This window comes from Eubalaena glacialis, chromosome 12, assembly GCF_028564815.1.
Source record: "Eubalaena glacialis isolate mEubGla1 chromosome 12, mEubGla1.1.hap2.+ XY, whole genome shotgun sequence".
NCBI lineage: Eukaryota > Metazoa > Chordata > Mammalia > Artiodactyla > Balaenidae > Eubalaena > Eubalaena glacialis.
In genome coordinates this window covers 52,027,112-52,052,679 of record NC_083727.1, presented here as the reverse complement: position 1 = coordinate 52,052,679, position 25,568 = coordinate 52,027,112, and the positions used below count along the sequence as shown (strand labels likewise).

General features: G+C 37.0%; 1 protein-coding gene across 1 annotated transcript in view; it reads right to left on the bottom strand.

Annotated features, from left to right (window-relative positions):
• Positions 1-2,307: 2,307 nt before the first annotated feature.
• The window catches only part of SNX3 (sorting nexin 3), a 43,441-nt gene continuing 20,180 nt past the window's right edge, over positions 2,308-25,568 (bottom strand). The window contains exons 2-4 of the mRNA XM_061207146.1: positions 10,487-10,582; positions 4,584-4,708; positions 2,308-3,071 (exon numbers count right to left, since the gene is read on the bottom strand). Coding sequence (XP_061063129.1) covers positions 2,966-3,071; positions 4,584-4,708; positions 10,487-10,582 — 327 coding nt within the window. The 3' untranslated portion in view covers positions 2,308-2,965. The remainder of the gene's footprint in view (positions 3,072-4,583; positions 4,709-10,486; positions 10,583-25,568) is intronic.

Sequence of the window (25,568 nt, the reverse complement as noted above, 5' to 3'; positions counted from 1 at the left end):
TCACCCAAAACAGGCAAAGCAAGCTGAAGCAACAGCAGTGGCCCTTAACAAGAGGGCTGAGTTAAAAAGATGCAGGATGTAATAAAAAGGAGATGCTCCCTCATGTCCAGCCCAGAGGTCATCATGACTACGGAAGGTCATGGCGGCAGAACCACCGAGCAGGTAACCAAGTACCAGATAAACCTATCCAGGAACTGCCATGGGCTTAGTGGTACCATTTGCTGCTGCTACTGCCACATCTGTGATTCCCACTGCCATTGGATAGCCATCATTAATTCTTTACATATCTCAGGCACTGCTGTTCTGTGGATTTTACATTTGGTCCTCAACAACTATAAATTACTAAAGGCACCACTGCTGTTGACCCTTTACGTCTTGCAGGAGTTGGGACAAGGTGATAACTTACTGAGAGGACCCGGAGCCTGAGACTCTTGCTGCATAACTCACTGCCAATTTAACTTCTATTCTTTTAGGAAGACTCTTAAGGGCTTCTGGAACTTCCTCCTATATCATTAGAGTTAACAGCACCTGCATTTTTACTTCACAGGGTTAAAGGTGTCGTTTTAATACAGACCATGGTTTCAGTTCTCTAAGAGACAACACTGAGAAGTACCCTCCTACATTAGGTAAAAACATGTTACCTAGAATAAACAACCTTTCATCTAACTTGAAACCTTCAAGTTTCTAAAAGCAGGCCTGCCCTTAGGAAATTGTAAAGACTAAAAGTAAGCAGGCCAGTACAACCCATCCTAAGCCACACTATTCCCTTGTCTATAAATGATCAAAAGCAAAAGAATTCCACAGTGAGCAGAAACCTTGGCACTGTTGACATTTTTCTGTTGTGGGAGGTGGTCCCGGGTACAGTGTAGGCAGTTTAGCAGCATCTTTAACCTTCTACCCACTAGATTCCAGTAGCATCCCCCAGTTGTGATAACCAAAAATGTCTTGCGAGGGGCTTCCCTGCTGGCGCAGTGGTTAAGAATCCGCCTGCCAATGCAGGGGACACGGGTTCGATCCCTGGTGCGGGAAGATCCCACATGCCACGGAGCAACTGAGCCCGTGCGCCACAACTACTGAGCCTGCGCTCTACAGCCCACGACCCACAACTACTGAGCCCACGTGCCACAATTACTGAAGCCCGCGCACCCAGAGCCCGTGCTCCACAACAAGAGGAGCCACTGCAGTGAGAAGCCCGCGCACCGCAACGAAGAGTAGCCCCCATTCGTCACAACTAGAGAAAGCCTGCGTGCAGCAACAGAGACCCAACACAGTCAAAAGTAAATAAAAAAAAAAAAAAAGTCTGGCGACATTGCCAGATGCTCCCCGGGTGGCAAAATCATGTATGCTTTAGAGGAATTATTGAGTTTAGCAGAACTACCATTACTCTGTTCTGCATACCAAAAACTGACAACCTTTGATTTGACTGCTCTAGCTCACTGGGACACAATTCACAGTTGTTTAGCTCTGTACTTTTATGGAACTGTGACATATTTAAGCAACAAAAGATATTACAGAGCAGCTCTGACTTCTTCCTATGATATCCATCTGCTTGGGGGACATCCTAGTTTGGTCAAGGCCTAAGCTGATTTCCTCTCAAATGGACTGACCTGTCTCTACATGAGACACTTCTGGAGTGCAAGGGCAAACTTTCCTTACCTTGGAGTTTAACTCTAGGCCACAACGGGTCCCCAAACCACCAGATGTGCAGATTCAAATTGGAGACCACATCCTGGCTGTAAAGGTCTGGCCGCAACACAAGTTAGGCAGCAAGGAGTCATGCATTTGCTGGTTTCTTATCAATAATACAAGTCAGCTAGAACACTGCCCTTCTCCCTTGGTTAAACAGGAGAAAGCGTGCCACTATCCTAAACCAAACTAAAGAGAAAGCATGAATCTGCTGACTAAGAAAACGGTTATTACACCCTTGCTAAGTTTGTTTAAACAAGTCACTCAAATGAGCTAGGGAAAAAATTCTTCTGAAAAATAGGGGGCATGCTATTGACTTATCTTAAAAGGCCTTTTGAAAAGAATGACTTGGGATTATAGAGCATTTTCCAAATACACAAAGTGCTTCATAACAACTCAGTAAGCTTTAAGGAATGCTTTTCCTAGTACATCACTTTTGTTGTTGTGTAAAAGAAAATAGCCCCATTCAAAGGGTAGTAGCATATTTGATATCACCACTGCTTAAAGAGGAATGGAGTTACAGGAATGAGAAGTATATAATTAGTAAATAATCCCTCTCAACAAGTGAGTTAAGTAGGAAAGTCTTCTGAAGGGAGAAAAGAAAAGCCAGAAGCAACACAATCAGTGCATATCAGAAATGCATTTTTATTTTTATTTGAAAACAACTTAAATTTTTAGACAAATGATTTTAGTATATAAATTTGATTTTGTTTTTATACAGAATATAAAGATTTCCCTCATTGATCTTCCATGTGATGGGGATTACAAGCCTGAAGGGAGACACTTTCTGCACACAAGTGTGTATATCTTATGTGTAGGGTACTGGAAACCAATGTGTAGTGTTTCCACACATAAATTAGGTCAAGTGACACCACATATTAAAAAGGGGATAAGAGAAAAATTCTATTAATCAGATTCAAGAAGCAAACATGACACAAAAACTGCAGGTAAGACCAAATGAGTAACTTTAGTTAGGACACTGCAAGTTATCCTAGAGTAACAGGTTTGTGAAGCTAGAGCGTGTACCACATTAAAACAGCAAGAAAGAACTATGTATATAGAAAGGCTGGAATGAGGGATTTTTTTCACGAAAGCAAATTAACTCTTGTAAACTGCCAAAACAAAACAGAACAAAACTGAGCATTATGAGTGTTAGTATACTGAAGGCATATTATACCAGTTTTTGTGCAGCATGCTAAAGTTAGTTAGAACTTCTTCACTGGTGCATATGAATCATTAATAGTCACGGAAAGTTTTTCTTGCCCCTTCTTGCCAAATTTCAGGCATGTCTTATTTTAGATGGAGTATAGCTTTTATCTATAATTTCATCCTGTAAAAACATATGAAGACAACGTTCATTCTGTGCCAGAGGATGACCAGCGACCCTAGGAATAAAAGATACAAATTCAGTCCAGTATTTTATAAAAGTGGGGGAGGGGGACCAAACATACACATTTTAAGGTTAGGAAGCATGAACAATTTAGTAATAATAAGTGTTATTCTGGACTGCCCATAAAGCTATGGTCTATCAACTAACAGTATATTTTCTTTCCTTCAGTTCATGAGGGTAATTTAGAAAACATTTAATCACTAGTTTTGCACTGCCTCTGGCGTATGTACCCAATTAACCTCTTTACATATTAGTTGGTATATTCGTAAGAAACCTAAATGAATTTTAGTGTTAAAAGTGAAACAATGTCATTGATTCTAAGAATCCATTTTAAAGAAGGAAAAGATATAGGATTATAGTTAGAAATACACTGAAGTTCAATAAAAGCCCCAAAATACTAAGAAATAGGCACAAATGTTCAGGTTTTTTTGGTTTTGTTTTTTGTTTTTGTTTTTTGCTTGCTTTTAAAGGTTTCCATCAGACTAAACACAAGATCAGACTGGGCAACCAGACTTTATTTCAGAATTTAAAAACATCCAAGCTAGCACTGCCTTCTCCAAAAAGAAAGTATGTTCATAAGAAGACAATGAAGGTTGTGTGCTCTCAGATAACTAAAAGTTAAGGGCTTTGTATAACTTTCCCTCTGTTTACCACTCACAGATCTTCAAATTACTAGATAACAATTAAAGTATTGCTAATAAATAAGCTCACACAACCATATTCTCTAGGATTTGACTTTATTTGGTCAAACTTAAGGCCAAATGTACAATTATAGTGAGCCCTTTCCAGGCATAACTCTTCCTATCATTTTGGCTTTTAAATAATGGCTATATTTAGAGAATTCCTGGCAGTCCAGTGATTAGGACTCTGCACTTTCACTGCTGAGGGCCCAGGTTCAATCCCTCGTTGGGGAACTAAGATCCTGCACAGTGCAGCCAAAAAAAAAAAAAGAGGCTATATTTCAAATAGGAATAAAATTAAAAGCTAGAGTTTGAGTTTATTAAGTTTCTAAAGTAAAAGATAAATGATACAGTCTCCTTACATTTTCAAAAGAATATATTTTGCCACAAAACTTTTAAATGTGCACCTTTACACAAGACATGCTGATGATACTTCCATCTGCAATCAAACAAAATGATTGCAAATGTATTGTAAGTTTTACTGTTCATGCTAGAACATACCTTAAATCAGAAAGAATCGTAAGTAAAACTATTTTTTAAATGCTGTAATTTTAAATGTAATTTGCATAAATTAACCAAGAAAAACAAATACAAAACTTAGGTCAACACAAAGATACTCGTATCACTCACTCAAGTGTGTTAATATTTATCATGATATTCAACTTGTTATATATTTTCACTTTGTTTAAATGATACAAAAAGTTAGGAAATGACCAAAAAGAAAAAGCACCAGTTTAGTCTGATATCTAAATTAATAAACAGCAGTCACCTAAAGACATCTCAGAACACTATTCACTCTTAGACCTTGAGGAACAGAAAGCACTTACTTGTTTATAAACTGCTCCAGCCCTTGCTTCCTTTCTTCAATAAAATTGTCATCAAATATTCCATCATCTCCTCTAAAAGGAAGCTGACGCAAAAATGCTTTCCCAGGGAGTGGGGGAACTACAACCTAAAACAAGATAAGGAAAGAAAGTTCTTGAACATGCTGGCTGAGTTGGGAAAATTTATAGAGCATAACACGAAGACAAAGGATATCTTCACTATGAGAACCATCCCATTGTTAAACTAGTTTAAATATACAGTAAAAGGGAATCAATAAAAATACACTGAAAAATGATTCAATGTTTTGGAGGCAAGATAACCAAAATGCCAGAATAGTCCATCAAACCAAAGCTCCTCAATGGCAGGGCCCACAGCTTAATTTTCATTTTTCCTGGACTTATCAAAGCACAAGTATACAAAGAGAATAATCAATACTGAAATAAAGGCTACCATGCCCCTCAGACAGTTTTGATGTCACTTGGGGAAGACAATGCTTTATTACAATGGTAACTGAAGAGATCAAACTCAACTCTCGATTAAATGAAGAAGTAAAATACTAACAATGTTCTTTCTGGCATGGGCAGATAAGAATTCTGTGGTAAATTTCTTCCACCTCATACCATCTGCATATAATCTTTCCTACCTGTGTTTGAGGTGATGACAAAATAATCAACTCTACTTGTTGCCACTCTTCCATTTCCTAGGCTAAGAAGCACGTCAACTTTCTCCCAAACCCATTATCCTATCTTTCCCCAAAGACCTGTCATTTCTTCCTTCCCACACTAGAGGAACATCCCAAATCTTCCCTGTCAAAGCCTAACTTTCCTCTAGGGACAACTTATGACTGATCTCCCTCTTCTGGGAATTATCTGGAGCTCAAATATTTGTTTGAATTAAATAGCACCTAGCTATTTATTTCACAGGTTAGTTGGGTTCTCTATCTCAGGATTTCTCAACCATGGCACTATTAACATTTTGAACTAGATAATGTACTGGGGGGAGGGGTTTCTTGTACACCATAGCATACCTATTCAACAGCATCCCAGGCCTCTACCCACTAGACGCCGCCAGTAGGCACCCCACAGTTGTGACAATAACAATGGTCTCGAGACACTGTCAAATGTCTCCTGGGGAACAAAACTGCCCCTGGTGGAGAACCACCAATCTATCCTCTCAATGCTTTCAAATCAAGGACCCTCGTCTCAGGCTTTTTATGGTTATTTTAAGAAAAGCTGGGCATACAACAGAAGCTCAAATATCTGTTAAATGACTAACCACTTAGGTGAATCCTTATGTTAAAACAGAGAAAAGGTGTGGGCAAACAAGTTAAACAAGGAGAAATATAAATAGTAAACACCAGTAATAAAATTTTACATATTCTAAGAGGTAAAACCTAAAACCCTTGATGCAGAGTTTCTATCCTAAAACAATAATTCAACAAGGTAAAAAAGGGAAAGATCATACAACTTCTTACAGATCAGCAAAAAAAAAAAGAGCAAAAAAGAAACACAAAACCAATGCCCAACATAAACTTTGTAATTCCTTCCTAGATCTACTCTTCCCAGATACCCAATGATTAAGACATCTAAAGATTTGTCTTCATAAGTTTGCTTTAACATTCTTAAATCTCTCCCCTATATTAGCATTTGTCAAGTTGAAGAGTTAAAACCTGTAGGGAACTTAACAATTAAAAAACAGGGATCATGACCACTAGCTGAGCTCCAGTAGAATAGTTTATATGATGGGCAGGGGAAAACATCTGTATCTATAAAGCTATTATAAAAAAAGGAATATAGAACCAGTGTGTTACAGAAATGACCACCATTAATTCAGGGTAGAATTTAGCATGAAATTTAAGATTAAAGATTACTATGTATTATCATCCGTAGAGATACGTTCTTACTAATACTCAAAATACTCATTGAAATGGATGGTGAGGTTGTAGGCAACAGGATTAATCACCTACAAAAATCATGAGTGGTTTGTCCAGCTAAGATCCCAAAGATCTTCAACATCAAATTATTTTTGCTTAAGCAGTCTGAAAAGATATACTTAGAATTCTTACACCAATTTAAAAGTAATGAGTCTGATGATATGTGTGTGTATGTGGGGCAAGAAGTGGACAGAAGGATATCTGGCCAGCATAATATAGTGAAAGCATACTGAAATAAAAAAAGCTAAAAGATTTAACCATAATGACCAGTAAATACAATAATGTCATCTACTTTCTAGTCTAGTATAACAGATCTTAATTAAAAGTACTAATATATAAATAAAGCAACTTGATTAATTGTTCTTAGCAATACTAATGTAAGTACAACTTTCACACAGGTTAAATGCCCCAAATAATTATCTGGTCTAATGTTAAAAGTGAAGTACTGTGCGTCAAAGGACAACATAAAGTGAAAACAATCCACAGAATGGGAGAAGATTTTTGCAAACTGTAAATCTGATAAGGGACTTGTAAGAGTTTTTTTTTTTTTTTTTTAGTATATTCTATATACAACTCAATAATAAAAGAAACTCAATTAAATGGGCAAAGGATCTGAAAAAAAATTTCTCCACAGAAGATATATAAATGGCTGATAAGTACATGAAAAGATGATCAACATCATTAGCCATCAGGAAATTGAAAACCACGAGATACCACTTCACACATGCTAAGAAAGCTATAATAAAGAAACCAGATAATATTAAATGTTGGTGAGGATGTGGAAAAACGCGGAACCTTTATACATTGTTGGTGGAAATGTAAAAATGGTATAGCTGTTCTGGAAAAAAAGTCTGGGAGTTCCTCAAAAGGTTAAACAGAGTTATCATATGGCTGTAAATCCATTCTTAGGTATATGCCCAAGAGATACAAACACGTATGTCCATACAAAAACCTGTACATGAATGTTCACAGCAGCATTATTATTTTTTAAATATTTATTTATTTGACTGCGTGGGTCTTAGTTGTGGCATGCGGGACCTAGTTCCCTGACCCGGGCCCCCTGCATTGGGAGCATAGAGTCTTAACCACTGGACCACCAGGGAAGTCCTGCAGCAGCATTATTCTCAATAGTCAAAAAGCAGGAATGACCCAAATGTCTGCCAATGATAAATGGATAAATAAAATGTGGTTTATCCATACAAAAGAATATTTTGGGGAAATAAAAAGAAATGAAGTAGTGATTAAAAATACAATAGGATGAACCTAGAAAACACGCTCAGTGAAAGAAGCCAGTGAAAGAAGCCAGACACAAACGACTACATATTCTATGCTTCTATTTATATGAAATGCCCAGAACAGGCAAATCCATAGAGAAAGAAGATTAGTGGTTGTTTAGGGCTGGGTGAGGAGAAATTGGTAGTGATTACTAACGGGTATGGGGTCTCTCCTACGGAGTGATTACAATGTTCTAAAACTGACTATAGTAATGGTTGCACAACTTTGTGCATGTAGTAAGAACCACTGAATTGTACACTTTAAATTGGTGAACTGTATGGCATGTGAATTATGTCAATAAAGCTGTCATAAAAAAAAGTGATGTATACATTCATGAAATGCGTATTAAACACTCCAGTGTGCCAGGTGCTATGTTAAGCAAAGCCAAAAGCCTATCAAGACACTCTTCCCATAATCAAACAGAAAAAGACAAATACTGTATGATCTCACTTATATGTGGAACCTAAAAGAGCTGAACTCACAGAAACAGAGAGTAGTAGATGGGTTGAGGGTGGGGGAAATGGGGAGATATTGGTCAAATGGTACAACCTTTCAGTTAAAAGATGAGTAGGTTCTGGGGAGCTCATGTATAGCATGGTAACTATAGTTAACAGGATTGTATTGCACTCTTAAAAGCTGCTAAGAGAAACAGATATTGAATGTTACCACCACTAACAACAAAACAAAACAAACAAAAACCCCTATGTGAAGTGATAGATGTATTAACTACTTTTATTATGGTAATCATTTCACACTATATACATATATCAAATCATTGTGTTATATAACTTAATGTTATTTGTCAATTCTATCTCAATAAAGGTGGGGAAAAAAAAGACACTTCTCCCTATGGTCATAAAAAATTTCTTCTTTGTTACCCAAAACTTTCCTAACTTGTTTTGTACATTTAGATCTTCAAACCATCTGTAATTTATAGACAGTGAGTTATAAATCTTTATTCCCAAATAGCCAAATGTTTCAACCCCATTTACTGAATATAAATTCCTTTCTGCACAAATTGACAATGTTATTTTTGTTATGAACTAAATTTCCAGTAAACACGTGGTCAGCTTCTAAATTCTCTGACATTCTGCTAATCTATTTGTCCATCCCTAAAGCAATACTACATTGTTTTAATTACTATAGTCTTAACATATGCTCTGATGTCTGCAGGTGCTAAATTATTGGTAAAAATAATTTTTGGCTATTCTTGAGCTTTCTCTGATTCTAAAGCTCTATATGAATCTGCAGGTTTATAAAGAACTCCACTAAGATTTGTATTAGAATTTTACAAATTTATAAATAAGTTAGGAGATACTGCCTTATTTCTGTCAGGTCTACTGCTAAAATGCCACCTCTAAGAGAGGCCTTCTCTTGACTATCCTATATGACAGTAGCTCTCCTGGCACTCCCTATTTCCCTTAGTTTAATTTTGTTTTTTAGAGCATATTACCATCTGACATATTATATATCTTACTAACTTTTTCTGGTCTCCCTTCACCACTACCCCAACTTACCCAATAAAGTGCCATAAAAGTAGGGACCCTTCATTTGTTCACAGCTCTATCTGCAACTGACAGAACACACAGAATGAGCTCTCAAATGTTTACAGAGTAAATGAATCTTCAAAAGTGAATATTCCAAACCAGGAATGTAATATTTCTGTTTATTAAGGTCTTCTTTTGATTTTTCAATGAAGTTTTAAAGTTTTCTTTACATGGGTCTTATATTTCCAGTTTTACTTGTAAGTATTTTATACTTGGATATTCTTTTGAGTAAAACTGTTTTTCCATTTTTGATGGAATGCTATGATTTGTATATGTTGTTCTTGTATCCAGCCATATTTTTCTGGTTAAGGGTGTTTTCCTTCCTTTTCTACCTTAGTACGCTTCAGAAGCGAGAACGAGTTAGCCTTAACCTACTTCAGGGCTCCTACCATACCCACTTCTTATCCTACTACACTCTAGTCACAAGATAACTTTTCGTCATTCTGAGTGTACTTTTCATGACTCCATGCCATATATGTCATTCTGACGTAGGGCTGAAATAAGAGACATTAGAATGAGACCTTGTTCTCTCTATTTTGCAGCCAAAGCCACCAAATTTCTTCTAAGAGAAGACAATTATTATCAGGATATATGACAGTGTTCTAAAACTGCAGGTAGCAACCCAACAGTAGATCATGGCCATCATTTAAAAAGCTAATCTGAGGAATATCAGCACCTGTCACACAGAGTAAGGTAAGTACTGGTTTGTGAAACTTCTGTTATATGTAAATGTGTGATGATAAAAAAAAAAGTATGGAGTCACTAAAAAAAAAAAATTGGAAATACACTGATATAGGAGATGTACTAAAGAAGAGAAACTTAGCAAGGGGAGGAGAGGAAGGTGGGACAGGAAGATCACGGAAAGGAAGGAAGCAATAACAAGAAAGTTCTAAGAAGAGTTATCTAAGTGTGAGTCAGCAAAGGCCTCAACTGGGTCACTGAAGTAGACATGAGAAGGAAGAGTTCTAAGGGAAAACTGCACACTTCCCCCATCTCCTATGAAGTAAAATGAAAGTGAACTATTTGAAAAAAAAAAAAAAAAAGAAATGTTTGCTTTTACTCACTTTATTCAAGATAATTCTCCTGAGAAGTCTTAAACATTAAAATTTGGAATGTTTTGTTTTAAAGTCACATCACAAATAATTCTTACCTTGCTCTCTCTTTCTAATTCACTTCTCAGCCATTCAAAGTCACTGTATCTTCTTCTAACGGTAGATTCCTTCAGCTTGAAAATAGGCAGATTTGTCTGAAACAAACAGAAAATCACTCCTAAGTTGAAGCATGTTACAGGGACTTCAAAAAAGTGGGGGGTTAAAAAAAAAAAAAAAAAAAAAAAAAGTGGGGGGTTGGGGGAGGACCTGTTTGTCAAATTGATAATATGGCAAGCCTAGTTATGTTAATATAAGAAAATCATAAAGTTATTAAGATGACATTTTACCTTTAAATGTAAAAAAGTACATTTTTTACATGGCTGTTAAAAAAGTATTTTATTTATACTAGAATACAACTTTTATTTATTTATTTATTTATTTTTTATATTTATTTTTGGTTGTGTTGGGTCTTCGTTTCTGTGCGAGGGCTTCCTCTAGTTGCGGCAAGCAGGGGCCACTCTTCATCGCGGTGCGCGGGCCTCTCACTATCGCGGCCTCTCTTGTTGCGGAACACAGGCTCCAGGCGTGCAGGCTCAGTAGTTGCAGCTCACGGGCCTAGATGCTCCACGGCATGTGGGATCTTCCCAGACCAGGGCTCGAACCCGTGTCCCCTGCATTGGCAGGCAGATTCTCAACCACTGCGCCACCAGGGAAGCCCAGAATACAACTTTTAAAATGCACGTTTGTACATATGCTTTTGGATGTCATTCTGCCTGAGGTCAGTTACATAAATATAGGTCAGTTTTTCTATTTCAGTAAGCTGTAAAAATGTCAGGAGTGAGGTGAAGCTAGCTCTGATTGCTATACAGTTTAGTATACAATGCTCATAGGGGAAACAGACCTTAACTACTTTGAAATGAAATACAAAATATTTTGTTATTATGACTAAATTAGATGTTTCATAGTGAAAGAAAAGAATGCAGAATTATTCTTAATAGTCTTCTTAAAAATGCGAGAAAACAGCAGGGAAAGAGTGCAATGCACTCTTACCACCAATAGGAAATTAGGAGTCATACACATAAGGTCCATCTATCCAGAGCTTACAGGCTGAGGGCAAGTTTAGGAACTGAAAACATAAGGCCCAGTACCTTGAGGTTACATCGGAATGGAAGACTATTTTTACAAGAAAGAACGCAATGACTACTTCTGTCAAATTCTAAACTTAAAGTAATATGAAAGATTTTATTATCTTTTACTGATCCTAAAGAGAAAATATACTACCAAATACAATTTAGTTTACGATTGAGGGCTATTAGCAGAAGCTGTATACCACTACAATTTTATAATCAAGAATAGATTTTAAAATGCACATAATATCACAAAGTTGGTAGGGACAGAAATGACCTAACACAATTAATGCCATACCATACTGAAAATGCTATTTAATACTATATACTCTCAGATTATATTTTGTCCTTTATTCAGTCTTTGCACTTGTAGAATGACAAACTGTTTTAAAGCTGAAAAGAAAAAGTGTCACCCGAAGGAAAGACTGGCTTCTTACAGGGACATCATCATCATGTAAAATTCACCCCTAAGAAAATTCCAATCATTTGTTAAACTTAATGCCACTAGTAAGTGTCATTCAGCAGAAGTAAAGCTTTTTATTCAGGACCTTAAGCCCATTTTGCAGTGGTTTCAATTTTTTCCAACGTGTATTAACTTCTCTATGTAGTATACCTTATAGCTTGGAATCTTCTACAGATGCTATTGGGCATAACACTGTATAGGTTTCAAGCATGAAACCAAATCTCACAAGAGGTTTAAAAGCACTTGAATTTTCTTTCCCAGGTAACCACAACATTTGTTCATTGTATTAATGACTAAGAGCAAAATTGCACCTAACAAGACTCCTATTATACTAAAAGTCAAGCTTATATTTAGAGATGCTGGCTTGCTGTACAGAGGGGTATTCTCACTCCCCACAGGGAATAAAATTAGGTCCCCTGGAGAGCAGGATGATAATTCCCAGAAAGAAAGCACTGGATTATTTCTCTCTAATTTCACCCATTGGCTTTTTAACCAAGTTCACCCTTCCGCATTAAAATATTAAGTCTTTGTAAGTGTCTAAAGATATAAAGGCCTTTACAGAATTGAGTGTTTTCTGCAGGTGAGACTTTACATTTTGAATTCCCTCCTCTCAAATTACTTTACAAAAGGGATTAGCTGCTCTCTTTATTCAATATGTTAAGATCAAGCTTGTGAATAGAGTTCCCTAAGAATTTTCATACTTACGGGCACGGAAGTCTATAAAGTTAATCTCTGAAACAACATATCAAGCTTACAGGTACAATGTTGAGGGAAGAATGCCAATTCAGCTCATTTTACCTCCATTTTCCCTTTTGAACTTTTGACACAAGCATGATTATATCTGATTCACTTTAATAGACGGGTAGTGGGAGGGAGAAAAAGTCCATTCCTTTCTATGATTAGCTAAGAGTTTGATAGATTATATATTAAAAAAGGATCATGGTTAGCTTAAGAAAATTTCATGGTTTTCTCAGCTGGTTATAATTTCTCTTTATATGAGGACTGCTTTAGAGTTTTTTGTGTTTTTTTTAACATCTTTATTGGAGTATAATTGCTTTACAATGGTGTGTTAGTTTCTGCTGTATAACAAAGTGAATCAGCTATACATATACATACATCCCCATATCCCCTCCCTCTTGCGTCTCCCTCCCACCCTCCCTATCCCACCCCTCTAGGTGGTCACAAAGCACCGAGCTGATCTCCCTGTGCTATGCAGCTGCTTCCCACTAGCTATCTATTTTACATTTGGTAGTATATATATGTCCAGGCCACTCTCTCACTTCATCCCAGCTTACCCTTCCCCTTCCCCGTGTCCTCAAGTCCATTCTCTATGTCTGCGTCTTTATTCCTGTCCTGCCACTAGGTTCTTCAGAACCTTTTTTTTTTTTTTTTTTAAGATTCCATATATATGTGTTAGCATACGGTATTTGTTTTTCTCTTTCTGACTTACTCCACTCTCTATGTCAGTCTCTAGGTCCATCCACCTCACTACAAAAAACTCAATTTCGTTTTTTTATGGCTGAGTAATATTCCATTGTATATATGTGCCACATCTTCTTTATCCATTCATCTGTCGATGGACACTTAGGTTGCTTCCATGTCCTGGCTATTGTAAACAGAGCTGCAATGAACATTGTGGTACATGACTCTTTTTGAATTATGGTTTTCTCAGGGTATATGCCCAGTAGTGGGATTGCTGGGTCGTATGGTAGTTCTATTTTTAGTTTTTTGAGGAACCTCCATACTGTTCTCCATAGTGGCTGTATCAATTTACATTCCCACCAAGAGTGCAAGAGGGTTCCCTTTTCTCCACACCCTCTCCAGCATTTATTGTTTGTAGATTTTTTGATGATGGCCATTCTGACCGGTGTGAGTGATACCTCACTGTAGTTTTGATTTGCATTTCTCTAATGATTAGTGATGTTGAGCATCCTTTCGTGTGTTTGTTTAGAGTTTTGATAAAGTCACATCAAGTAATTCTTAGTATTATTTGCCCATTATTTTTAGAGTGGTAAGTGTGCCTGTTAACTTCTCCCTGATCATCACAAGGACTTGCAATTCAACTTGATCAAAATACAAATGAAAGATGCTGAGGTTTTTTGTTTAAGCCACTGGACTATCCCTGTTGATTACAAACTCTCATGATTGGTCACTTTCAACTTATTTAACCCTTATAAAATATTCTATTTTGGTTTTCTAAAGAGAAAAGAGTAAGGATAATTTGTTTTCCTTACAGTTTTGGGAAGATGCAACTATTACTACAGTTTACAGTTTAAGAGCATCTATAAAAGGGCATAGTGCAAGATAAGATGAGGAATATAACAATGAGTAAGATGCAGTCCCGGCCCTTATGAAGCTTATAATATGTTAGGTTACAAGATAAGCATATAAAAAGTTAAATTTACATGGTTAAAAATACCATACACCATAAACAAAAAGTTGAAAGACCACAAAAAACTGTATACAAATATATGCAATAAAAAACAAAGAAATAATTTCATTAAAATGTAAAGAACTTAAAAACTAATGAAAGATGAATAACCTGACAAACAGAACAGGCAGAACACACAAAAACTATGTCAATAATGTTCAACTTCACTCACACAAGAAATGCCAGTCAAAACAGTAAGATCCCATTTTCATTTGTCAGACAGGCAGGTATTAAATTTTAATACCCAATGATGGTGAAGATAGATAGGCATCTAAAAAACTTACTGATAATAGTGAAAACTGGTACAACCTTTAAGGAGGGTGTTTTGGTGATATCTATCACTCTTTTAAATGCATTTATCGTTTTTTTCTTAATTAAAAAAATTTTTTCAATTAATTAATTAATTTATTTATTTTTGGCTGCGTTGGGTCTTTGTTGCTGCACGCGGGCTTTCTCTAGTTGCGTCGAGCAGGGGCTACTCTTTGTTGTGGTGTGTGGGCTTCTCATTGCAGTGGCTTCTCTTGTTGCGGAGCATGGGCTCTAGGCGCGCAGGCTTCAGTAGTTGTGCTACGCGGGCTCAGTAGTTGTGGCACACGGGCTTAGTTGCTCCACAGCATGTGGGATCTTCCCAAACCAGGGCTCGAACCTGTGTCCCCTGCATTGGCAGGCAGATTCTCAACCACTGCGCCATCAGGGAAGTCCCAATGCATTTATCTTTTGAGCCAACAATTCCACCAGGAATTAATCCTACAAATATTTCCACATATGCAGAAAGGTATCAGTGCATAGAAATTTACTTTAGCATTGTTTATATAATAGCAAAAAACAAAAAAAGCACAACACACACACAAAAACCCAGAAAACTAAAAATCTTATTAAACTGTTACAAATATAAAATGAACTATTATACAGCTTTTAGAAAATATAACTCAGCCATAGACTGATCAAGAAGCCTGCCTGAGACGTGTAAAGTATAAGAAGTTTCAGAACAGTATCTATCTACAGTATGATACCATTTGTATAAAGAAAAAAGAAAAAGCATAAAGGAACTGACGATTGGTTTGGTCAGTATTCCTTTAACACATGGAGTCAGTCATACTACAGGAAGACAGTTGAGAATGGTGAAAATAGTGTGAACCACATGCAGAGAAGAAAGAAGTATATTTAGGAAGTAATTCTTGTATATTCTAAACCATAGAAGATGATGGGAATTAAAACTGAAAAGCCTGAATGTCTGGCTAAGGTATCTCCCTGTGAGCACCAGGAGTTAACAAACATCTCTGAACAGGAAAATATCTTTAAATCAAAAAAGTATAACAGAGAAGTTACTATGAATTCAACAGATTAGCTACATGTACTACGAAGGGGCAGCATGAAAACAGATGGTTCTATTCTCACCACACACAAAAGCATTTTTTTGGTAACTATGTATGATTCTGGATATTAACTAGACTTATTGTGGTGATCATTTCACAATGTATACAAATATCAAATCATTATGTTGTACACCTAAAACTAATACAATGTTAGATGTCAGTTATTCCTTAAAAAAAGAAAAAGGTTGGTTCTAGCTACTTTTAAGTTTTATCTGCTTGAAGAATATGGAAAAGAGACAGACAACTGAGGCAAATTATAGCAAAAATTCTTTAAAGGTTTTCTTTTGGATATCATTTAAAATGCTTTTGACTTATCCAGAGACAAATAAAGTGCTGCATTCTGAAACTAAACGTAAATCAGACTTAACTATGGTTAACTTAAGATGACTAAAACTTCTGAAATTTAAAAGGCAAGATTTAGTATTTTCTCATCCTCACATTCATATTTTCCTCCTAATTTCAAGAAAAGTTGCTCTAGGGACTTCCCTGGTGGTCCAGTGGGTAAGATTCCGTGCTCCCAATGCAGGAGACCCAGGTTTGATCCCTGGTAGGGGAACTAGATCCTGCATGCATGCTGCAACTAAGAGTTCACATGCCGCAACTAAGAAGTCCGCATGCCGCAACTAAGAGCCCGCATGCCGCAGCAAAGATCCCATGTGCCACAACTAAGACCTGGAGCAGCCCAAATAAATAAATAAATAAATAAATAAAAAGGAAAAAAAGAAAAGCTGCTCTAGTTGCTCAAGCTGAGCATAAACTAGAAACCACTGTTTTCCTCTAGCTATGGTTCATTTTACCTAACAGGTAAAAGTGTCAAACTCAGCCATTTGTATGAAATAACAATATTTGAGCAACAGTGACCAGAGACAGGCCAGATCAGAGACAAGCAAAACTAAAGTCCATCATTAGGCAGGAACCATAAACTAAGACACAGCCGTCAGCTATTTGTGTAGGTATGTGTTATTAGTAAATGCTGAAGGTGAGCTTAAGTAACCTTGGCCTATTTTAGACTTTTCAGTTTCATTCATGGAGTTATGAACGTTCTGCAAAGCAAAGACAGAAGCTCCTATAAATATTTACATCAACTATTGTCATACATATAAGAAACTGCAAATTAACCATAATTTAAAGCTATGTCAGGGCTATGGCCCAAACTAACACTTAAAAAGCAGAGAATTATAATCATCTGCCCCTCAAAAAGTTAAGTTGGTTGCCTGGAATCCATAAAGTCTATAAAAACTATTTTATTCCACATTGAAAATATGCTTTTAGTAATCATTATAAGCCAAATACTAGTTAAATGTCACCACTACTTAATAACATTTCTTTGGAAAACTATAAAATAGGTTACCTATATTAACAAGGGAGGCAAAAGCTGAGAATACAACAAGAGTGATCAGATCTGGCACTGAAAGGGGCTTTTAAAGTCATATCTAAATATAGAACACAATATTAAAAAGTCAGAGCTAAGAAAGTCAATCCAAAATCTCTACTCCATATCCTATTCTTACTACTGAAGTCAAAGACGTCTTCTTCAACCTGGTTATGCTTCAGAATTACCCGAGTAGTTTAAAACAACTTCTTAAATGAAGAATAACACAAATAGAGAAAAGTGCACAAATACATTGAGGGTACAGCTCAATAAATTTTCCAGTGGTAGTAATCTGGGTAGTCCTAAAACAAAACAAAACAAAACATGGGGCGTCCCTGGGGGCGTAGTGGTTAAGAATCTGCCTGCCAATGCAGGGGACACGGGTTCGAGCCCTGCTCCGGGAAGATCCCACATGCCACTGAGCAACTAAGCCTGTGCGCCACAACTACTGAGCCTGTGCTCTAAAGCCCGTGAGCCACAACTACTGAGCCCACGTGCCACAACAACTGAAGCCTGCGCTCCTCAACAACAGAAGCCACCTCAATGAGAAGCCTGCGCACTGCAACAAAGAGTAGGCCCCGCTCGCTGCAACTAGAGAAAGCCCACGTGCAGCAACGAAGATCCAATGCAGCCAAAAATAAATAAATAAATAAATAAATTTAAAAAAAAGAATCAAGCACTGCCTCATTATTGCTCTCTCTTTTTTTTAACGTTTAAAGTTTTTACTGATTTGACACAAAACGAAGATAACATAAAATTCTTTACAAGATTCACACTGGTAACAAATTGGTTAAGGAATGTCAGTTCAGAGTATTTAAGCTTAATACTGCACAAAGAAAATTCAAAATGCCCATAAATATGACAATTCATAAAATGAAAGAAACTTGATAGAGACTTCCTAAATTTGACAAGCCCCAAAATCTACATGGCATTACAAATAATGATATATGACACTATTTTTTTCCTAAACTATCATTAGTAAAGAACAAAATTTTATTCTCCATGCTGGAGGAAGGAATGTAATTTTAAAAAATTTTTTCTATGTAAAATATTATAAAATTGTTGTCATATGTAGAAGTGATTGAGTATGCAGCAGCAAAAACCTCAAAAAAATATAGAATGGTGTTAGGCAGTTAGTAAAATTATGTTAATTTCTGAATTTTGTGACGTCAGTAATATTCTGCAGTTTTCTTTTTTTAATTGAAGTATAGTGGATTTTCAATATTATATTAGTTTCAGGTGTACAACAGAGTGGCTCAAAATTTTTATAGATTATACTCCATTTGTTATTATAAAATATTGGCTATATTCCCTGTGCTGTACAATATATCCTTGTAGTTTATTTATATATGCCTTATCTCTTTAGTCTCCTTCCATCTAGAGCAAGTCTCCTGCCCTTTTGCCATTTAAGACATTGGCAATTTTAAAGAATGTATCTGAAATACATTATACACTTGAGTTTGTCCTTTTCCTCATGACCAGTTTCATGTCGTTCATTTTTGTCAGGAATGTCCTTACAGTAGGAATGCTGAAGCTTTCTCAGTGCCCGACATCAGAAAGCACGTGATGTCAGCTTGTCCTATCATTGGATCACTTGGTTAAGGTGAGGTCAGCTAGATTTCTCCCATGTAAAGTTACCTTTTTTCCTCTTTATAGTGAGTTTTTTTTTTTATTCTTGCACTTACCCTTCATAATAAAATTCAGTGCCATTTGGAATTTACCCAGCTAAATTTAAAACTTATAGAACTGGCAGAGCACAGAATGAATTCTTCTTGGAGAAGTCACATTTTTAGGTGAAATTACTTGCCTGACTTTAACCATTAAGAGAGAGACTGGCTTACTGCAGGAAAGCCCTACTCTCTGCCAAATACAGTGTGAACACGCAGATGTGTAAGTACATTATGTTCACAATTTGTTGATTCAGAAAAATTAAGAAGACTTATAGTCTAGTTGGCTAGAATGAAGCCATGGATATTTGTTACTTGTCCTATGCAAAATTCAGGGCAATTCTCAAGCTTCTGTGTAGCTTGTGAAAAGGAGATGGACTAATCACTATATAAGAAACCTGGGGCATTCAGAAAACTAGAAAAGAACAAGACTAACCACTTGAAGAGAACTATTCAATATTATTTTATTGCTCTTTATTTTTCCTAATAATATACCAGAAACAAAACTGCAAAGGGATGAAATGTTATGAGAGATGCCTATATGCCTGATACTCTTTTTTTTTTTTCTTTATTTTTATTTTATTTATTTTATTTTTGGCTGTGTTGGGTCTTCGTTTCTGTGCGAGGGCTTTCTCCAGTTGCGGCAAGCGGGGGCCACTCTTCATCGTAGCGCGCGGGCCTCTCACTATCGCGGCCTCTCTTGTTGCGGAGCACAGGCTCCAGACGCGCAGGCTCAGTAGTGTGGCTCACGGGCCTAGTTGCTCCGCGGCATGTGGGATCTTCCCAGACCAGGGCTCGAACCTGTGTCCCCTGCATTGGCAGGCAGATACTCAACCACTGCGCCACCAGGGAAACCCCTGCCTGATACTCTTAAAAGGCTATTTATATAAAACAGAAACCAGTCATTACCCACAAGGTATTACTAATCACATAGGGTAAAATCATCAGGAATCCAAACAGACATTATATACTAAAGAACAGATTTTGAAACCATGGTATAGAGCTCTGAAACAAGTGCTCCCTTCATGTCCAAGCAGAGGAGATGGCCACATTATTGGTCTCCAAAAAGCTAGGTCTTACGCACTTACACAGGCTGACCTATTAAAGTCAGCAGCTCACAGATACCCTATATGTAACCTGATTATCACTGATAACCAAGCAGAAAACCAAGCCTCAAAACGTGGTCACCTGAATATAGCTTAACAATAGATATTAGAAAAATGTTTACTAGGTGTTTCTAGTATTTCTTCAGATAGTGTCATGTGTACATTTGAAAAAAGAGACTGGCAAAGACATCAAAAGTATACTCAATAGACCATACTCTATTCAACCAATCCTAAGAGATGTAAATGGATGCCTCACCACAGTTCTCATTAAAAGGTTGTATTTCTCCAAATATCTACATCTAGAGATAAAGGATAAGCTGAGAAGTGCTTAAGCTATTACCTCGCCCTTCAGTACTTTTGATACTTGTTTTACCCAAACTGGAACAGCATGAATAACTGGAGATATGGTTTATAACCTAGATGAACTCTAAATATGGCTTGGGAGAAGTCATTGAAGGGAAGAATAAGCTTTTAGTCTGGAGAACCTTTGAAATGTAGATTGTCATTAAGCCAAGGTATTTAGTTTAGTTTCTTTCTTTCTTTTTTTAAAAAATAAGGACGTGGCCTTCCTGTGATACAATTTCCCGTTATTTTAAAAGAAGTATCCTTTATGGTATAATTTCTGAAACAGTAGAGAAGAAATTATCTAGACTGGTTTAATGTATAAACCAAGTAATTCCAAATACTTTTCCTACTTTGTCCATATTCTTCATTTGTGAATGGCAACAAGATTCATTTGTGAGCTCATGCAAGGTTTTCAATGAACAACCTTTAATGGACTTGTGCAGTAATAATTCTACTGTAAAGGACAATTTGTTCTTAATAGTTCATGAACACTTACATAATCCTACAGGCTTCTGCTGAACGAAAACCGCCTATTAACAGGGTAACCTTTTTTGAACAATTTTTAAAGTGCAAAACAACTTTCTATCTCTTTCCAACGTGCCTAATTGTAAGAATTGCCTCAAGAGGTTTTATATTTTTTTTATTTACTTAATTTATTTATTTTTGGCTGAGTTGGGTCTTCATTGCTGCACGCAGGCTTTCTCTAGTTGTGGCGAGCGGGGGCTACTCTTTGTTGAGGTTCGCAGGCTTCTCATTGCAGTGGCTTCTCTTGTTGCAGAGCACGGGCTCTAGGGCACGCGGGCTTCAGTAGTTGTGGCACATGGGCTCAGTAGTTGTGGCTCACGGGCTTAGTTGCTCTGCAGCACGTGGGATCTTCCCGGACCAGGGATCGAACCCATGTCCCCTGCATTGGCAGGTGGATTCTTTTTTTTTTTTTTTTTTTTTTTGGCTGCACTGGGTCTTTGTTGCTGCGCGCAGGCTTTCTCTAGTTGTGGTGAGTGGGGGCTACTCTTCACTGCGGTGCGTGGGCTTCTCATTGCAGTGGCTTCTCTTGTTGCAGAGCACAGGCTCTAGGCGCGCGGGCTCAGTAGATGTGGCACAAGGGCTTAGTTGCTCCGCGGCATGTGGGATCTTCCTGGACCGGGGCTTGAACCCGTGTGCCCTGCATTGGCAGGCGGATTCTTAACCACTGCGCCACCAGGGAAGCCCGGCAGGTGGATTCTTAACCACTGCGCCACCAGGGAAGCCCTGGACACTATCTTAATTCTTATATCTTATCATATATCATAAGATATATCATATCTTACCACCAGGGAAGTCCCTCAAGAGGTTTTAAACATACTCCCATCCCCACAAACTCCAAATGCCCTCATCTAGAGAATCTCATTCAAATGAATATGGGTTGGAATCCAAACATCAGTATTTTTAGGTGATTCTAAGGTGCAACCAGGGTCAAGAACCACTGCCCTAGACTTACTACGTGTGAAACAGGGTAGGGGGGGTACTCAGGAATCTGTATGGTCACCAGTGATTCTAGTTTAGCCAGGACAGATAAGGGCAGTATTTTACCTCCTCAAGGATAGTGATCTGGAACTAACACTATGAGAACACTGAACTGGAAACAGGATGCAAAGTTACTGTAAGTAAAACTATAATGTAGAAACCAGTGAAAGAATATTAGTTAAGAAGCTCTTTTCAGTAAGTGTATTTTAAACTTCAATATATGCATTACCAGGCACATATGGACTACAGAGATCTAAAGAAGACACCCTCCTTAAGAGATATTTACAGCATAAAACTGGTGGGTGGAGGGAGGAGAGCAAAGTAGTCTTCCAAGATTTATTACCTTTAGCAGTTACAACCATAATTCATCACAGACTTACTGTTTAGATAAAAGGGTAGAAACCTGCACTAGAGTAATCAGCGTAGAAATGAAATAGACACAAAACATACACACATGAATATATTAGGTTAAGTGTGCATGGCAGGCTCATAAAAAGTATCCTTACCAAAAAAAAAAAAAAAAAAAGAACAATGGTACATGCTCATTTGCAGATATGTCATTTTGATACATTACTGACCCTTGAACAATGCTGGGGATTAGTGGCGCTGACCCTCCTGAGAGTTGAAAATCCAAGTATAATTTATAGTCGGCCCTCTGAATACATGGTTCCTCTGTATTTGCGGTTCTGCAAACATGGATCCTGTAGTACTGTAGTATTTACTATTGAAAAAAATCCGTTAATAGGTGGACCCATGCAGTTCAAACCTATGCTGTTCAAGGACCAACTGTATATCCTTTCAGACTTCCATATACACAAATTTTATTCTTATTAAAAATATCAGCTTCTCATTTGATATCGTTAACATGATTGTATACAATCATCATCTATATGATAGTATAGTACAATGGTTAAAGCATGCAGCTCTGGAACCAGATAATCTGGTTTTAATCCCAACTCAGGCATTAATCAACTATCTGACCCTGGGCAAAATGCTATGGATGAGAGCTAGATGAAGCCTTAATATAGATCCAGGGAACTGATATACCGTCCTTAGGACAAACCTCTAAAGGTAAAATTACTGGGCCAAAAGCTATGAATGTTAAGGCTTCAAAATGTCCTCCAGAGAGGCTACTTTGCTGTAGACTAAGGAGGTACACAACTGCAGTAGGCTATTACTTTGGTGGCCTACAATAAACAATGCCTCTCGGTATCTTTCTTTCTGCATCCTCCATATCTTTATGTATCCTCTCCCATATCAGCCTGGCCATGTAACTGCCTTTGATCAATGGTATATTAGCAAATATCTATTGATTACAATAGGGCTCATCCTCTTGGAACGCTTCTTCATAAAGACATTGTCTCTTGGAACCCAGCCACCGTTATTCTATTAGAAATCTAACTATCCACATGGAGGAAAACTCAGGACCTGATCATCAGCCCCAGCTTATCTCCCAGATGGTAGCCAGCACCAACTTGCCAGCTAGCTATATGACTGAGTCATCTTAGAAATAAATCCAGCCCCAATCAAGCTGCTCCAGTAGATATCAAGAACAGAGATAAGCTGTCCCTTCTTAGATCTGACCAAACTATAGAACTGTAATAAAGTGAAAGTAAATTGTTGTTTTAAGCCACCAAATTTGGGAGTTTTGTTACACAGCAATAGATAACTGAATCAGTAACCTGACTTTGGTAGAGTCATGCTAATAAACAAGAAGAGACTGAGAGGATAGTATTTCATATATAAAAATGTGATACCTAAAGAGCGAATAGACTTAAAAAATGTTTAAACTCTTTGCTGTTTACTTTTTTGCTTCCTTATCAGCTCTTGACTATTTTCTGAGTAGCCGAAGTTCCCAGAAAATCCAAAAGATTTTATTGATTCTGGATTATTCAGCAAAGGAAGTGTTCCTCCATAACTTAAGAAGCTGATCAAATGAGCTGAACCTGAAGATTTCCTACTCTGAACAAAGGCAAAGTTTTAAAATATTGGTTATAATTTAAGATTGAGTTGCTTTCTCTACAGTAACTTGATATATCTCTAGGAATAGATAGTATGAAATAGTTTGCCACCAATATTATAAAAGAATGAAGCTGAGGTGTTTCTTCAAAGAATTACCTGGAAAACTATAAAAAACATCAAAGAGGGTATTTAATGAGTCTTAATTCTCTAAGACATGAGTGATCCCCATAGTAATAGACTCCTCTCTCTTCTAGTCAGAGTGATTAGCTATAGTAAGAGCAACTAGACAATGATATTAAACACTATATACATGCATGCTTTAAATTTACAAATTGACAGCAGTGTCATTACAATATTTTATTCCTTTCATAAAGCTGCACAAAGAATGATTATTGTTCTAGTAACCTGAAAGTACTCAAATCACTAATGCAAAATCTTTTTATTAGAAATAGTAAGTAACTCTCTAAGAATCCTCATAATATACCATGACTAACAGTACAGGTCATAAGAGGATTTGTAATGTGTCATCAAAGGTTTCAATACATTAATAATTAGGTCAGTATAATTTTAAAAAATTTCTGGTCAGCAGATCCTCTTTAACTTAGGTGTAATCAGTGTTTGAGGTAGGGCTGGAAAGCAAGGCATTCTGGTTCTTTCCCTTATAATTTAGGTTCATTTCAGAGTACTCTGTCTAGCCTCTTTTCTTCTCATACTTTCCCTTCCATGACCTCTCCTCCAAGCTGTGTTGTGAAGTTTGCAAGAAAAGGAAATCATTCCAGATCCTTCACCTTTAGCCCCCGAACCCTACTTGAAACCCTATATTTAATATTTATAAATATTAATTATGAAGTCTCATAAGCCATTAAACTGATGTTAGAATGCTAATAAGTATACAGAATAAAAGGCGTTTACTGAGACTCTACCATGAATGCTGACTAAGTATATTGACATGGTCCCTGACTTAGATTTTATACAGACAAGGATAGGTTAGGGTTAGGAGGTAGACACTAAGGAGAGTGGAATACCATGGGGCAGTTTCTGTGAGATAGTACTCAATTTGGGGAGTACATTATGATAAAGACATGTATGTACAACCTGTCAAAGGCCTTAAAGCTAAAAGAAAAATTTTCTAAGTATATTTTCATGGCTGCTTACATCATTATGTATCAAAAGTTTTCAAGTTTAGATATGGATGAAAAGTTTAAAGTCCCCGTTTCTTCCATTCACTTAAGGTATTCAAGGTAACAGCCATTAAGGTTGTATCTCAGAGAGAGACATAAGGTTTAAATAATTGTTGTAACACTTTTAGTGGTGGAAGTTCCTGACATGATACATTGTTGGGGGAACAAAATGCAAGCAAATATATATGAGTATATATACATTCATTCAGTATTTCCTTTGTATGACTGTAGACTTAGCATAATAGAAGCTAATCACAAATCTGTGACAATGATTTCTGATTCCTGGAAGCAGCAAACAAACAAACAAAAAACCAGATAAATTAATCAAGCAGACCTGGGCTCAAGCCGTTCTCTGGAACTAAACAGTATGACCCTGTCAAGTTACTTTCCCCCTCTATATCTGAGTTGCAGTATCTTTAAAATGTAGATACTGCCACTTAGCTCAATTAAATAGGAACTATTATTACTTCACACATATTATCACTTATTGGATATGTAGTGTAAAGTTTCAATTTATGGCTGAAGAAACTCAAAAAGAGGCGATATGAAACTTGTTCAAGGTCACATGTCTACTAATAGGCAAAGAGATAGAGAGGATTCTTACCTAT